The sequence below is a fragment of the Nipponia nippon genome, unplaced genomic scaffold (genome assembly GCF_047370975.1).
Source record: "Nipponia nippon isolate SJK-2023a ecotype South Korea unplaced genomic scaffold, ASM4737097v1 scaffold_1, whole genome shotgun sequence".
In the NCBI taxonomy this organism is placed as follows: Eukaryota; Metazoa; Chordata; class Aves; order Pelecaniformes; family Threskiornithidae; genus Nipponia; species Nipponia nippon.
The window spans coordinates 14,949,885-14,966,045 of NW_028262290.1; the positions used below are offsets into that span (position 1 = coordinate 14,949,885).

The 16,161-nt window shown below is 44.5% G+C and overlaps 1 protein-coding gene across 2 annotated transcripts; it reads right to left on the reverse strand.

Annotated features, from left to right (window-relative positions):
- Positions 1-1,295: 1,295 nt before the first annotated feature.
- CCN3 (cellular communication network factor 3) lies at positions 1,296-7,556 on the reverse strand. 2 transcript variants are annotated; one of them, XM_087734781.1, is made up of 5 exons: positions 7,446-7,556; positions 7,127-7,361; positions 6,559-6,810; positions 4,499-4,707; positions 1,296-2,478 (listed from the first exon to the last, which is right to left on the reverse strand). In XM_087734781.1, exons 1-5 carry the CDS (start codon positions 7,509-7,511, stop codon positions 2,182-2,184), a joined length of 1,059 nt encoding a protein of 352 aa, XP_087590907.1. In that variant the 5' UTR covers positions 7,512-7,556; the 3' UTR covers positions 1,296-2,181. The 2 variants fall into 2 exon arrangements, with proteins under 2 accessions (XP_087590907.1, XP_087590897.1); XM_087734771.1 differs by having other exon boundaries at positions 7,127-7,511.
- Between the last annotated feature and the right edge of the window lie 8,605 nt (positions 7,557-16,161).

Sequence of the window (16,161 nt, forward strand, 5' to 3'; positions counted from 1 at the left end):
GGGGACAAACTTTTTAGCAGGGCCTGTTGCGATAGGACAAGGGGCAATGGTTTTAATCTAAAAGGGGGTAGATTCAGACTAGATATAAGGAAGAAATTTTTTATGATGAGGGTGGTGAAACACTGGCACAGGTGGCCCAGAGGGGTGGTAGATGCCCCATCCCTGGAAACATTCAAGGCCAGGCTGGATGGGGCTCTGAGCAACCTGATCGAGTTGTAGATGTCCCTGCAGGCAGGGATGTGTCTGTAACACCGGCAGTGACTACACAGAAATGTATCATTGGCACAGTTAGTGGGGAAAGCCATGCAAGAACATAGGTGAGGACCCAATATCTATCTAACCTTAACTGAACCAGTACGGGTTTTAGCACCAGGGCCTCATGCTTTCAAGGATGACTTAAAAGTTACTAAAAAACTTCAGCTGTTGATGCTTGCTCACAGTTAGCTTTACTTTAGGCTTCATTGGCTAAAACAGGCAATTAGATGTCAACATGTAGACACCAAATTTAGGAGACTTAACGTAGAGCTGAATTCCACCCTGTGTGTATCTTAGGAATTGCCGAACTGGAGGTTGCTAGCTCCTCCAGAGAAGGAGGACACTGGGCCAAATATGCTGAGATTTGGCCTTCTGCCTTTTTTTCTCACAAGAGAGCTCTTTCCTACCACACGGTTATAGAACGGTTGTGACATAAGTACTACTCTGGTATCTCTAACAGAGAGACACACACCGAGCTAAGCTTGGGCCCACAGTCTAGGCAGCTGAATGCCTACGCAATGGTACTTATGACCTGTTGGCCCAATCCTGCTACGTACATGATGTAACATATGTGAAGCTGCCACCCTCAGGCTCTATATTCCCTAGGGATATTGTCATACGATATCTAGCACAGGCAGGCTCACAGGCTGCTTTTATGAGGCAGAAATGCTGCAAGACACAATTAAATACTTTATTAGTACTTCAGACCCAAACCCAAACTCCAGATCACATAATTATTCTTCTCCACCACCACTATGTTTCAGGGCACATTGCATCCAAACCTAACTTTATTTACATCATCCTATCTCCCAGGCTAACTTACTCTGAAAGAAATCTCCCTTCCAAAGTGTGCCTCACAAATTATTCATCCTTTCCTGCACTGACACTGCATACCTGTTACAGCAGCGATTAGGATGAGGTACGCTAAAAACATCACAAGATAGGATCTTCTGATTTTAGGAGTTTGCGGACCCTTTTTCTTCCCATTCCTTTTAGCTGTTAAAAGTTGGTAGTTTAAGAAAAAAAACTTTAGGAAAAAATATTTTGAATCACATAAAGTTTATTTACTTAGTAAAGTTATATTACAATATATACAGCTTCTATTTACATATACACCTAAGAAATGAAGCACCATATGATACAGTTAGTATTTTAGAGGAATTTACAGAAACTTTATTGTTGCATCCAAATAGTTATATCTACACATTGGTTAGAACCAAGTTCTCCTAAGACGCTGACTTCAGTGGGTTTTGGATTAGACTGCTAGTGAAGTTACCAAAGAGGAATTTAATTGCTGTCAGCTATCAGTCTGCTATGCTTCAGGATAAGAGATCTTAGCTATGCCATGTCAGGGGCTATGTGCAAACTGAATCCTCAGAGAAAGTTGGAGGTACAGATAGAAGGTATTTTATAAGACACAAAAATACAACACTTTCATCAGTAAGATTTTTACTGTCATCAGAAACAGAGTTTCATTAGAACGGAAAAAGAACACTGCTTAAGTGTTTATATGCATTATGCAAAGTGAAGTTAAGAACCTGAAAGCTTATGTGATATGGTATCATGCATTCCCCAAGGAATCCATTTACTCTTACAGAGCCCCATCTTACAGCTACTGAAGCTCGTGGCATGATCCCCTTAGCTCAAGGAGAAAGACTAGCTGTTTGCTTTGTAATCTTTATGCCACCGCCAAGAAACAAAGAAGGCTCTGTCCAAGGTACAAAATTTCCTTCAAGTGAATAAAACAAATTTGGAGGGAGAAAATGTAAACTGAGGTATTTAATAAACTACAGGAAAAAAGAAAGCACCTAGACTGTTTTGAAAACATCTTAGATATTTTACATATGCAATTGTTACATTCACCTGATTGTGGGTCAAGTTTTGTATAAACTATTTATACCCTTTGCGCTACCTAATTTATGCTTTTCATATTTTTGCTTCACTAGACGTTGGGTCTAACGGCTGGAAGAAAGCATTGTTACTCTGAGGACAGTTATTATGACAGACACAGGTGTTGATCAACATCATTGGCTTTTTTAGGACTTTGCCCTGAGGACAGCGGAACTCAACTTGAATCGTTTTGGTGTTGTGTGGGGTACAGCATCGCCCATCATTGCAGAGGCCACAGTAACGAGGTTTGTATGTCTGCATGCTAGTGCAGTTCTTGTATTCAAAGCGAACAGCTTTCAGGGACTTCTTTGTTCGGATACATTTCTTCCCTTTCTAAGAGAAACATGAAGAGACATTAGCTACATCATTGCGTAAGACAGAAAGCAGTTAAAATTGACAGGCAAGGATATAGGTGTACTCTGAAAACTTAAATTTGTTGTCTTTGCTTGCTCACCAGCAGTAAGACTCTGCAGCTACTTCAGTAGTTACTTACAGGTAACTCCTGCAAGATCTGCCCTTTGACACCAGTGTGTTATTGGGCCAGTAACAAAGGACAAATAATTAAAGCCCACTCTTGTCATCTGAGACAAGCCAAAGCAAAATTCATTATGAAACTATACTCTACTGGAGAACTTTTCAGGCTAGTGTAGTTCCATCAGAGAATCAGGAAGCCAAATGAGCAAGTTACAGGACTGGATTCAGGGGGGAAAAAAAGTGGGTTAAAACGAACCTCAAAAGTCATTGCCAATTCCTGTGACCCAAGGCAGAATCAGCTTTAGCCATGTTATTCTTAACAGATGGCTGTCTAACTTGTCCTTGGGAGTCTTCAGTGACAGAGACTCCACATCTACGCCAGACAATCCTAACAGTTCACTCTTCTGACTGCTTGGAAGGTTTTCACTCCTGTCTTAATTTTTATGCAGTCTAAACTCACCATTTCTTGTTGTATCCCCCATGGACTCAGAACAGGCTGCAATATCCGAACATGGTTATGAGAACGCATCTCCGTTCTCTTGCATTCAGAAAAAGTTCAGCTCAATCAATTTTTCCCTAGCAGAACATGTTTTCTAGACCATTGCTCATTCTTGTTAGTCTCCCCAACTCTTCCCAAATGTTTCATATCCTTTTCAAAACACAGTATTTAAAACTGCACAGAGTATTCAGCAAAGGCCTTAGCAATGCTTTCCAACACTCAGAACATTACATAAAGTGATGGTCCTTTTACCTACCTACATGTTACTCTCCCTGACAGAAGCACTTGTATAATGCGTAGAAGCAGCAAAAAAGTCAGCTCCCTTAGATACACATTTATTGCACCTGAAGTGTCAGTGTTGGATTTGCTTTTGGAAAGAGCATCATAAGGATTAAGATAAGGTTTAATTTACCCAAGCAGATTTTGCAAGATTTCACACATTTCTCTGCAGTTCCAGATGCTCAACAGACTAGAAATCTGACATATCCGTCTGCATGACTGGAGCAGCTCTGAAGTATACATAGAGGTAGTACAATTGCATTTGTGGGAGAAGTTAGACTGCACGAGCTGTCAAAAAGTAGTCTGCACATGGAATTCACCTGATCTGTTTGGGACGGCTCAAATTATCATAGAATCATAGAATGGTTTGGGTTGGAAGGGACCTTTAAAGGTCATCTAGTCCAACCCCCCTGCAATGGGCAGGGACATCTTCAACTCAATCAGGTTGCTCAGAGCCCCGTCCAACCTGGCCTTGAATGTTTCCAGGGATGGGGCATCTACCACCTCTCTGGGCCACCTGTGCCAGTGTTTCACCACCCTCATCATAAAAAAAAAATTCTTCCTTATATTTAGTCTAAATCTCCCCTCTTTTAGTTTAAAACCATTATCCCTTGTCCTATCGCTACAGGCCCTGCTAAGAAGTCTGGCTTTCTTATAAGCCCCCTTTAAGTACTGAAAGGCTGCAATAAGGTCTCCCTGGAGCCTTCTCTTCTCCAGGCTGAACAACCCCAGCTCTCTCAGCCTTTCCTCATACCAGAGGTCCTCCATCCCTCTGATCATTTTTGTGGCCCTCCTCTGGACCCACTCCAACAGGTCCATGTCTTTCCTGTGCTGAGGGCTCCAGAGCTGGACGCAGCACTCCAGGGGGGGTCTCATGAGAGTGCCATACAGGGGCAGAATCACATCCCTCGACCTGGTGGAGGTGCAGCACAAAGCTACTGAGCAAACACGGCAAATCTAATGCCTACCAAAAAAACTTGCTGCACATATGTTAAAAGGTGTATTTATGTACACTTGCATCTGGAGCATTCTAGACCATAATATTGCAACCTTGGAATTACAGCTGAAGAGACTGCTCCCCTGCCACTCTTTGCAGCATACCTTATCAGATGGCTCTTCATTTTCACAAGGTCTTATCATGCAAAGCCGTGTCTGCTTCACCATCTCACACTGCTGATTTCTGTTGGTAACACGGGTGGAAAAGCCCATTCCACAGCTTTTGGAACAAGCACTCCATTCTGTTGTCTGCTCAATACAATTGGCACTTGAATCCGACACATCGATCCCCAGTGTGGCCTCTTGTCTGTAGGCTGGAGACAAAACCTCACAGAATTTTATTACAAGAAAAATTCATGTGAAAACCCAGTATCTAATTGAGCTCTACCACATCTGGGAAGAAACACGTGAGACAAAAAAAAAGGTCCAAAATCCATGCTTTTGACAGGATTTAGGAATTTTAAACACTGCCTTTTTAGGAGCCCTGGATGGCAACTTCCTACATCTAAAAATAACAGAAGGTGCATATCAGTGTAATCAGCAAAGCATTTAGATTCAGTTCACTCAAGTCCACAGCTGGAAGAATTACTGCAAATTTTTAACCAGTTTAGAACTCTACTCTAACAATTCTTTATTCCTCACTCTTTCCAATGGAAATACATCACAAATCTGTTCTAAAGCTACGTCATAAAAATATTTATATTAGATATGATTTGAGATAGGCCGAATGATTTATCTAAACTAATAAACAGCATGGAAGTAAAGTCCTTTCTCCAAGAGTCATAAAGTCACCCGATCTTGTCAATTATTGACAGATTATAGCCAGGGTGATGGTGGGGAGGGAGGAAGGAAGTAATTCCCAGGAGTTATCACAGCTACTCAAAGGCATAGCCTTCTCTGATCATTGTCCTGCCCTCATGACGGTGTTAAACTGTATTATGCAAATATTGGTAGCTGTATAGTTTGGTTCAGTGATTATCATGGGAGTAAACACGATGAGGCAACACAACCGAGCTGTCAGGCACAGGTCTTGCTGTTAAGCTCCTCTACAACAGCATTTTTGCCTTTTGCATGGTAAAGCTCCAAAAAAGGTGGCCTCCCAAGAAGGATGGCCATTGCTAGAAAGAATGCAGATAATCCATCTGTAGGCATTTTACAGATTAGCCTGTCACTGTCAGACAAATCAAAGAAAAGGGAAGATAGTAGAAAGGTGGCAAGCTTTTTGTTTATACCTTATGTGCCTTACAACCGACACTTCATAGCACTCTGAAAAGTTTTTAGAGCTTTTCTTCCTGGATCCTTCCTTACTTGTTTTTCAAATGGATTAGGTGAGTTTCAGCATAACTAACTGCTTAAGACCACAAAGAGCAGTGACTGAACAGAATGCAGTGCCCTCAACTCTCAGTAAAAGTAGCTTATTATTCATGTTGAACTAATAGTCTAATTTAAAGGGGATGGAGACATAATTCAGGAAGAAAACAGGGGGAAAATATTATGTACCTTTTTTTTCAATTAGAAAAGCACTTTATGAGTTCTGTGTTACGGAATGGGATTTTTTTTTTTTTCAGATCCACTCACTGTGTTTAGACCCACTGCTTTTCCAAGTACTTTGTAATGCTTTTAATGCCAACAATAATGATGAGAGCTCTAGCACAGACAGGCAGGAATTTGTTGGCATTTTAGCTACCGTGCTGACCACTTGTAATAGCTGGGGAATTTAGGGGAAAAAAATCTCTTGTAGACTAAACTGTTAGAATAGTATTTATGATGTAACATTCTTGCAGAGCAACTAGCAAGACTGCAGCTTTGATTTTTTGGGAGGGGGGAATGTTTGGAGGATTATGAGCTTGCCCCTGTTTCATTCCACTCACAGAACTACCCTGTACCAGATAAACAGCAATTTCAGAATTGGGAACTAACTCAAGCTAACTACCTTTTAAAACTGCTATGCACGTTCATCATCTGAATATCTTTTCTTTTACCTATCAAGCTCTGCCTTTGTCATAACCACTGGTATACTTACTAGTGACTCTAGATGAGAAAAAAGATCAGAAGAAACCGACCGCACAAAGCAATGTGTGTTAGATTTGGCAACCCCATGGATATTTCCAGTATGATATCACCTCCTCCTCACAATGACCGTGATATAGTTTTAGTTTCCTCACCAGCCATAGCAAAACCTCCCAAAATCACTTCATCTTTAGGGTCACAGATCCACTTCTCACAGCACTCTCCCGGGACTTCGATTTTTCTGGGGAAAGGGCAGTCGGGGCCGGGGAGCAGCAGGTCCAGGTTGCAGCGGGGCAGGCAGCCGATCTGTCCGTCCCGGCAGGTGCACTGGTACTTGCAGCTGGGCTGGAACGTCTCCCCGTTGCGATAGATCATCCCGTCAAACACGCAGTTGTCCCCCTCCAGCACTAGTGAGAGCAGCGAACGCACTTCACTGAGACGGAGGGCACTCGGCTCCCTCCCCGTCCCTCCCGTCCCAGAGCGGGCCCCGCTCCACACCGTCCCCCAGCAGCCCTCGGCCCGCCGCGGCGCCGGCCGTCCTGAGGCAGGGCCGCTCGGCCTGAGGGACGGCGGGGGAAGAGCGGGACAGCGACAGCACCCGGCGGACGCCGCGGCGGGCCCCGGCCCGGGGAGGGTCCCCCCGCCGGCCCGGGGAGGGCTGCCGCAGGCGGGGGACGCCGTGCCGGCCCCCAGCCCCGGCGCCGCCGGCCCGCCGCCACCTACCCATGCAGATGCCGGTGGCCCCGCCGCCGCCGTCCTCGGGGCCGCGGTCGCAGTAGAGGCCGCTGCTCTCGTCGCAGGGCAGGAGCGGGGAGCAGCTCTCGCCGCGCTGCCGGGCGCACACCAGGCAGCAGGAGCAGCCGTCCAGCACGGCGGGCACCCCCGGGGCGCAGCGCGGCGGCTCGGCCGGACAGCGCCCGCCGCAGGGCCGGGGACACGCCGGCTCCCGGCCGCTCACCTGCGGGGACAAAGCGGCCCCGAGGGCCGGGTCACGGGGCCGGCCCGGCCGCGGGCTCCCCCCACCCGCCGGCCCCGCACTTGCCTCGCACAGCCGGAGGAGGAGCAGGAGCAGCAGGGCGGGCAGGCCCTGCCCGCCGCCCGTCGCCATGGTCCCGGCCGCTGCCTCCCCGCCGCGCCGCTCGGCTCTGCCGGCAGAGCCATTGCAGCCGCTTATATAGAGGCCGTCGGGGACCCCCCTCCACCACCACTCCCCCGCAGAGCGCAGCGCGGGCCGGAGGCGGGGAGCTGGAGCCGGAGCCGGAGCCGGGCCGGGCGCTCCGCTCCCCCCGCTCCTCCCGCCACCTGCCCCGCCGCCGCCGAGCCGCTGCCGCAGCCCCGCCGGGCCCGCACGACCCTGCCCGGCCCGGCGCCGGGCGGCACAGGCGGCAGCCCTCTCCCCAGAGGCGTGGGCCGTAGCACCGAGGGCAGAAACCGGCCCCTTCCCGGGGGCCGAGCCGGCCGAGCCCCTGAGGCGAGGGGCTTCCCCGGGCTGCCTCCCTCAGCCCGGCCCGGCGGCCCCCCAGCCCGCCCTGTTCGCCTGCAGGCGTCTCCCACCGGCGGTTACACATTGTAGGGAAGCGCGATGCTGCCTCTCTGCTGTTGGGGGGCCACGCCATGGTCTGCGGCATGGCCAACTGGTTGGGCAGCGCTTGGCGTTGGAGACCGGCCACCCCAAACGCAAGCACCTCTCGGGGCCGCGCTGCTTCTGGCCCTTGCCTGAGGCCTCTTGGGCTTCGCGGGCGTTACTGAGGCGGGAACGGGCCCGTGAAGGTTAGGGGCTGTGTGGTGATGTGTGCTCCGCAGTAAATTCTTCAGTTTCAAGTTATGGGCACTGTTGATTACCAGAGGGGTGCGAGCGTATCGGCTGGTAGGAAACAGAAGTTGTGCAGGCAGCTCTTTGAGCTCTGTGCGCCATGAAGCTCTTGTGATGAGCTGAAAAGGTACCAGGCTCCCCAGGGCTCGCATGGCGTGTGCAACCACGGGAGATGCTGAGCCGACATGTCAGGCCTCAGGAATGCTTTGGAGAAGTAGCTCCAGTGCTCTGTGCCATGCAGTTATTTTAGCGTGTGCAGGACGGATTTAGGCCAAGCATAAGGGAGACTAAATCTGTTAACGGGTTTTACTTGTCAGGAATTGCCTTCTGCCCAAGGCAGGCCTTCTTGGGTCTTGCTAGGATACAGATATTCTCTATCCCCAGTTGTCTGGGGCAGATAATATGCACTGGATTCTGTTGTGGCTTGTTAAAGAGAAAATATTTGAAAAATAAACAAAAGTCATAGACAGACTAGTGAAAACAAGATGTCTTTTAAGCTTAAGACATGACACAAGTGGTACTTACGAATTTACAAGGCTGCTGTAGCTCTAAGCCAAAGCAATACTCAGCACAAAACCAGAAATCACCAGACACAAGTTTTGTTTTGGATAAAAATCACCATTTCTTTCTTGATGCTGAGTGACAAAAGCAGGGTTTCTGGAGAAGCCTCTTTCTGGGCAAAGCAGACTTCACCGGCACAGAAACACATCATCTCCGGTCACATATTGGCCCTTCATTTTCTCATTCACAAACAGCAGGACCAGCCAAGGGGAACATTAGGTTGTTCAAACCTTATTAGCAGCTTGGGCATGGGTTTGAGGTTATTTCAGTCATCCACTGACTTACAGGTCATTTCACCTTCCTTATCTCCTTTTTCTTTTTTTTTTTTCCCCTTGCTTCTTTGCCTCTTGCCTCTGATTTAGGCAGTCAGCACAAAGCCACTTTTTATGGCACCTTGCTTGTGAACAGAACGACCAATGCTTTTGGCCAAGCGTTAAGATTTGCTAAAGAGAAGCAAGACTGATCCTGTAGTTTTCCCAGAAGCAGGACTGTAAGCCGGAGGGGCACATACAAGATCTGTTTTTGCCTGTCCCTCTGTATGTGAATCTGATGAGGTTTTCAGTGCCAATAATCATTCGCAGCCCCTGAAAGTTACCTTCCCTTTCAATGAGATTACTTCACACCACTCTTAAGTATCTTCTGGTCTATAAAAAAGGTTTCGCCACATAAACCTGCAGAGGGAATCAAATAAATGAAAAGAATATTTACTGGAATACTTAATTTGGAAAAAAATAACCATTTTACATGCATTTAATAAATTTCTTAAGTCCCCATTTGTTTATGAAATACCAGTTATGAAAATAAGATGATGCTGCAGTTCAGTACCGTAGGGCCAAGTACCTTTTCCCAGACATTGCAGTCCCCAAAGCATGCATAGTTTGGAATCCATTGGAACTACCAGTTCTAGGATGCTGCTTCATCTTCCTAACAGTCAATTTTTTTGTCTGTACTAGTTTTGCAACTTTTTTAAGGGTGACATACTTTTCTTATCATATGAACGTACCGTACCCTTTGTTACTCCTCACAGAGTAAAATAATGATCGGGTGGAGGGGTTTCTTTCTGGCTCAGCTGGCAATGAATAGTGCTTAGTCGTGATATAAAATTAGTAGGTACAAATAAACGTCTTCATTTCTCTGGGTTTGTTTTTTTAAAGAACTGTATTTAAGTGAGTTAATATTTGGGTCGCCACCTTGGCTCTAGCTGTTGCAAAGAGTAATTCCTCCTAATATGTAATGAAATGAACCTCTGCTCTTCACTCTACAGGAAGACACGGCTGATACAAGTGTAAGGTGGATGATTCATCCCTTGCCCTACACTGTCTTATAATTTTATGCCCTCTCTAGTAGTCTACCACACAAATCACAATATTTTTCTTGAAAATACTGTCATTTTGGATTTTAGCTAGCCCTTCTCAGCCTAGATGACAGCTGTAAATTCCTAACATCTTTTGGGGCTCTTAATGTTGCACATGACCTAAATATGGACCAAACAAAAATTATATAAATGCTCCAGTAAATTCATACTTATCAGTGATATTATCAGCTTTCCATACACATTGATATATCAATAGCAAGCCATGAGACTTGGTAACAAACTGCGTTGGTTCCTCCATCAACATACGGTAGCAGCATAAGAGGTTCTTCAGCCGCAGATGAAATGGCTATAACTAAAACAGTCCTATCTGTCTGAGCTGGTAGAGATGCTGGAAGAAGGTTTGTGAAGTGTGAATCGTGTTGCTCACTTAGATGACTGGGTACCTCAACTAATACTTAGGGTCATCCTGATGGTCATTCTCATCTAGCCTGAGCCGTTCAAATCAGCCCTCCCTGACTACAGCCTGCTTTGAGGTATGTACCACACTCATTGTGGTTCGGAAGAGACCCGTCCAAGGTTCAAGTGGACTCTCCTACATTTGTCTCTGCTTACATGACTGGTCTATAAGTACTGTGGAGTTTTGAAGCTGCTGTTTGACTTCATGAGGTTTTAGCCTTCTGCCTCCTTGACTTCTGTACGTGCTACAAGAAGAGCTAATCCAGACACAAATGGTTACCTGGGGTTTTGAGTTCATCCTCAACATTTAGAGCTTTAATATTGATGAATGGTGTGATTAATCTTGAAAATGGTACCTGAACTACAAATATGAGACTCAGATGCTGGCAACATTACTTCTGATGTCAGTGTTAATGAACTGTTTTATTTCTCATCGAGCTACTGAGAAAAGAAGATGTTTCCTATGAAGATCTATGCAAATTCATGAATGGTCCCGGCAGCTTTGAATCAAGACTCAGTGTTTCCTATTCAGAGTAGGACGCCTGTTCCCATCAGGCAGCAGAACTGTGTTCATAGAAGAGGTTCTGTATTTTGATCTATATATCCTTTTCAGCAGGATGAAGTGGATAGCATCAATGCCCAGAAGATACCCTGAGTACCCCACAGAAAGATTCTGAGAAGGAAAATGGTCCTGAACCAAAAAAGACTAGTCTACTTGAAAATTATCAAAGGAGCAACAGTAGTTCACCATGAGTAAGACAATTTGTTTCTGAAAAGATCTGTTCATGCTGAGACAGTTTACTGGTAATCCTGTTGCATATACCACGACAGGGATGATGAAGATGTTGCTGGCCATTGGAGATCAATATGGTCATGTGTGCTCTTGGCAAGGAAACCAGGCCAGTGAATTTTCCCCACTAGTGCATGCACTGAACCCAACGACTTTTCTCCTCAAAAGACACGCTGCTTCAGCTGTAAGATGGATATTCCAGGAAAGCAGCTGATTTCTTCAATGATAAACAAAATTAACTGTATCATTATTTTAAGTAGGATTTAAGGTGTAATTATTTTTTAATGGCAATAATATCAGAATCAATACCCCAGACTTAATCATGGTTGTGTTTTTGAGTTGAGACTAAAAATGAATTATCTTTTTGCCTATAGAAGAATTCTGCTACTTTTTATTTTGTACCGTGTTTCGTGTGGTATTTTACAATTCCACTGAGCCTATGCAATGATACCATTAGTTTTGCAATACTTGAGAGTTGTGCAAGTGACAATGATTTTTATTTTTTTTTTTTTGAGATATGCCTCCTGTGTCATCCAAAAAAGAACAGTTTTAGCAAAACAGAAATTTGGAAAAAATGTGTTGGAAGCAAAATATTTTAGAGTTGTTTTTTTTTAAATAATTTTACATACAATTGAAGAAAACTTCAGAATGAAATAACATTTCATTTCAAATTGAAACATCATTTAGAAAATGTCAAAATGAATTATGTGCGGATGGGGAGTTGCATCATGACCTTTGACTCAGACAGTTCCATGCGCTCAAAAGAAATTCACAAAATGTTCCAGTTTACTCCCATCTGCATGTTCCACCAAAAAAGTTCCATCAGTTTCTTTCCTCCAGACCTATTTCAGCTGTAGAGCCTGCTGGGAATACGTATAGCACAAGTCACCAGGTGAAGTTACTACCTATGGCTTTGTTATTTTGGGGATCATAAGAGGAGTTGTAGCTTTTTAAGAAAGCTTCTATTACTATTTGCTCATTTATAATTGGTTCTAATGTCTAAAAAGCTATGGTGAGCAGCAAGAACGCTTGCTCAGAAGAGTGCAGGTGGAAGTGTTTGCTGTGGTTTCACCTGGGCTGAGATTTTTAGAAAACAGAGCCAAGAAGCACAAACCTGGTATCCATACTGTCACAAATAATAGTACAAATAGTAGGGAAGGAATGGCTCATGTCCACACTGCTTAGGGCTGGCATTCTTTACAGCAGATGCTCTTTGTACACACTAACTAGCTTTTAATTTTTCACCCCCTGGGATTCTCTGTTCCCTTACGGGCATAAAACGTCACTATTATTTGGGGGAGGGTGGGATGAGCGAACAAAGTGCCTGAAGTAACGTAAGGGCGATGCTGCAGCCCACCAGAGTGATGTCTTCATACAAGGAACCTGAGGGTAGGTGTTGCATGCCATGGGATTTGGCATGCCTGCCTGCTCCTGTTAGGATGGCCGTAGGTGTGTGTATTCAGTAACTCACGTTCTGTAGTGCTGTTTTCTACTATGTTGGGAAGCAAAGGGATGGGACTTGTGCCAGAAAAGGGTCTTTAATATTTGCTCTCAAAATAAGTGAGATAGATAGTCTTTATTTGCTTATTTAATTTGATTTTAAAGTTTATTAACCCTAAATGTATAATTACGCTTTGTATCTGAAATTACCAGGCTGACATTACTGAGAATCTAAGTTGGGTCCCTTTTACCGCATGAGATGATAATGGATAAACAGAATTAGGGAAATTTTCCTTTCTTCACTGAGTGAAACTCATTTTGGTGAAGAGAGCCAGTAAGATCCTTGAGGAACGTATCACCTAATTTCTATTTCAAGACCTTCGTAAGAGGTACATGAACAGGTCATGTGGAACATATGGGGGGGGGGTTTGGCTCTTCCATGCATGAAAGAGCTATTACATGGTTGCCTCTCGGATTGCTTTTGAGAATAAGAATACTTACATGAGTAAGTGCTGGAAGAAGAGGCTAGCAGTTTGAAGAACTTAATGGTGGTAAAATGGGTGTTCTGCAATCAGAAAGTTAGTTCAGTGGAGTGGGGTTTCCCCATCTTTTTTTCCTCTCTAAAGAATAGCTGTTTCTCAGGGCATGTCTGAGAGAAAGGGGTATGGCTAATCAGATCCTAATTCAGCTAATTGGCAGTTCCTGACATTTCCAACGAAGTGTTGTTACCAACTGGCGTGATTTAGGGCTGTCCTTTGTGCCTGTTTCCCATATCTTCACTGGTCTCTGCCAAGTGCTGAATAATCTGGCCATAAGTAATGAAAACATATTTTATAGTTTGCATTTCATTTTCCAATATGCTTTTGTCATATTCTTTTGTGGCAATAACTGAAAAATAAAAAGCTTGGGAGAATTAAAAAAAACTTAGTGTGTCCTGGGAATGAGCAGTTCCAGAGGTTTTGAATTGGGAGAGCTCTGAATTAGAAACTGCAAACTACTGAGAATGTGAGGAAAGGAAAACAAATGAAGTACAATTAAACTGGACCTCCTTAGCCTGAGCACTTTTTATAATCTCTGTTCTTGCTTTATGCTATGGGTGTAGGGGCAGTCTCAGAAGTAATTCTTACCATTTCAGGTTTTTAAGGTTAAAACTGGCTTTTGCTCATAGAGCAACTGACTAGCCAGGAGAGACAGAGAAGTACAAGAATAATGCGCTCCCTCCAGAGGAATACCCCATAACAAGCTGTCTGACCCGTTGTGTGGCAGCTGCACGCTGTGAGGGGTCTTAAGAGGGCATGGCAGCCGTCCTGTCTCGGAGTGAGAAGGGCAGGGGCACTGAGTACCCATAAAGAGGGCTGTATCGGGGACGTACCTGGCATGAGGGGTTCCTTTCTTCTAGCTGGAATAATTTTGAAGACAATACATTTCAGTTCAGATATGAGCATCTCTCATTTATCTCATATCATTTATCAAATATGTCTGCGTTTTCTTCCTCAGCTGTTCTGAGTTCCTGCCTTGTCCGTGAGTAACACAGTTTGGACTGGCAGGCTGGATGCCCTTCCAGGGAACCGTTCCCAGCCATGGCTCCTGGACCAATTGTCTGATCTTCCCAAAATTTCCTTGCTGTTTCCGTAAGTTAGGGCTTAAAAATACTCATAAGGAAATACTGAAATTTTGGTCTTGTTGTGATAGCCAAGCCTTTACTGCTGGCACTCCAAAGAGATTTTTTCTCCTTTAGACGGCCATATGATATCAGCATAACATACCATCTAACTGCATGTACTGGTTCTGGCCAAAGGAAACATACTGCATTGAGCTTCCCCACCCAGAGGAGTCACAGAGTCCGAGCACTTTATCAGCCATCCAGCAAAGAAATCGAAGATATGAGAGATGGAAGAAACGATTGGTCGTCTAATCTCTTTTTCTGTTTTTGCTGGTCTGGTTGCCAGGGGGATACTGTATTAAAAGGAGTGGTCCACATATTCACTTCACTTATAAGCTGCCTCATTGTAAAAACAGCACTTAAAAATAAAGTTTAAAAATACTTGTGGATTGAAAATGTTATTGTGTCATTGTTTAGCCAAGCTCAAATAATTTAATACTTTCAATATTCCTTGTAAATGATCCATTCAGGCTTTTTTCTGTGTTTCTCTAAATTCTATCCAGGTTTTCCTACTGAAATCCATAGAGCAGAAAAAATCTATTCAGACCAACATGCCATTTTTTCTAAATCAAACTCAGGGGATTGTTTATAGAGAGCGCTTTAGCACAGTTCATTCCCTTTTCCCATTTTCCTTTCTTTGGTCCCTCTGAAAGCTTCCAGGACAGACTCCCTCTGTTTCCCCTTTTGTGGAAATGGAAGCTGGATGTGAATTGAAATAACTTTTTTTTTCCACGTGCTTTTTCCTTAGGACACCCGTGCTGGCTGATACATATGTTTTTAAATTCAAAATGAACTCAGTGCAAATATTCACCGAGGATAGCAGGACATTCATTTGCTCTGTAAACATTCCCAAATTTGAGGAATGGACAGAAGATGCAGAAATCTATTTGGGATTACTTTTTAGTCTTCTCTTCACAGAAAAGATTTGGTAGGGATGCAGGAGGTCCTGGAAGAGAAGCGGTCCTGCCCCATAGGAAAGGGAAGCTCCATTCCTGGGCAGGGCTCAACCTCATAGTATGTACATACACCGCTACGGCTTGTGCAGCTGGGGAGCGTTTGCAAAAAGGATGGTGTAGCTACCAGGGAAAAATTCTAACCCAGCTGGTTATTTTATAAGTTCAGTTCTAGAGGCAGCATGACAAGAAGCTCCAGGGCAGTGTTTCGAACTTCAAACTGCTGCTTCTGCCAAAGCTGGAGAGCGTACTGGAGGGAATTTACCAAGGTGAAAGGACGGTACAGGTGGTAGCCACCTGATCTGGCACATAATGCTGGGTCTTGTGAGAATTTAGCAACTTCTTCTAGCCTTGAAAAAACTGGTATCCCAACAGACTAAGTGCTAGACTAAGTGCTCAGCACTTAGACTAGTGCTAAGTTCCAAAACCATCTGTTTTGGAACACTACAACCTCAACATTTTTGCAGAGGCACATGGCGTAAGATATGACACTTCTAAAATCTAACATCATCCCATTTGCTTAATGAGTTTGTTAACAGATAGCTATAACTAAAAGCAAATGTTAAGCAAATACGAATGTGAAGTTTTCTAGATTATTACTGCATATGGAGGCAAATTTTGTGATGTGCTGGAAGTGTTACCAGCCATTATCTTCTGAGAGTCCCCACAGCTGAGGACGCAGATTGAAAAGCACTCCTGATATTGTAGAAAATGATGTGCATTGATTTTTATTACTGACACATTCCCTCCTGTTTCACGATTTTTGA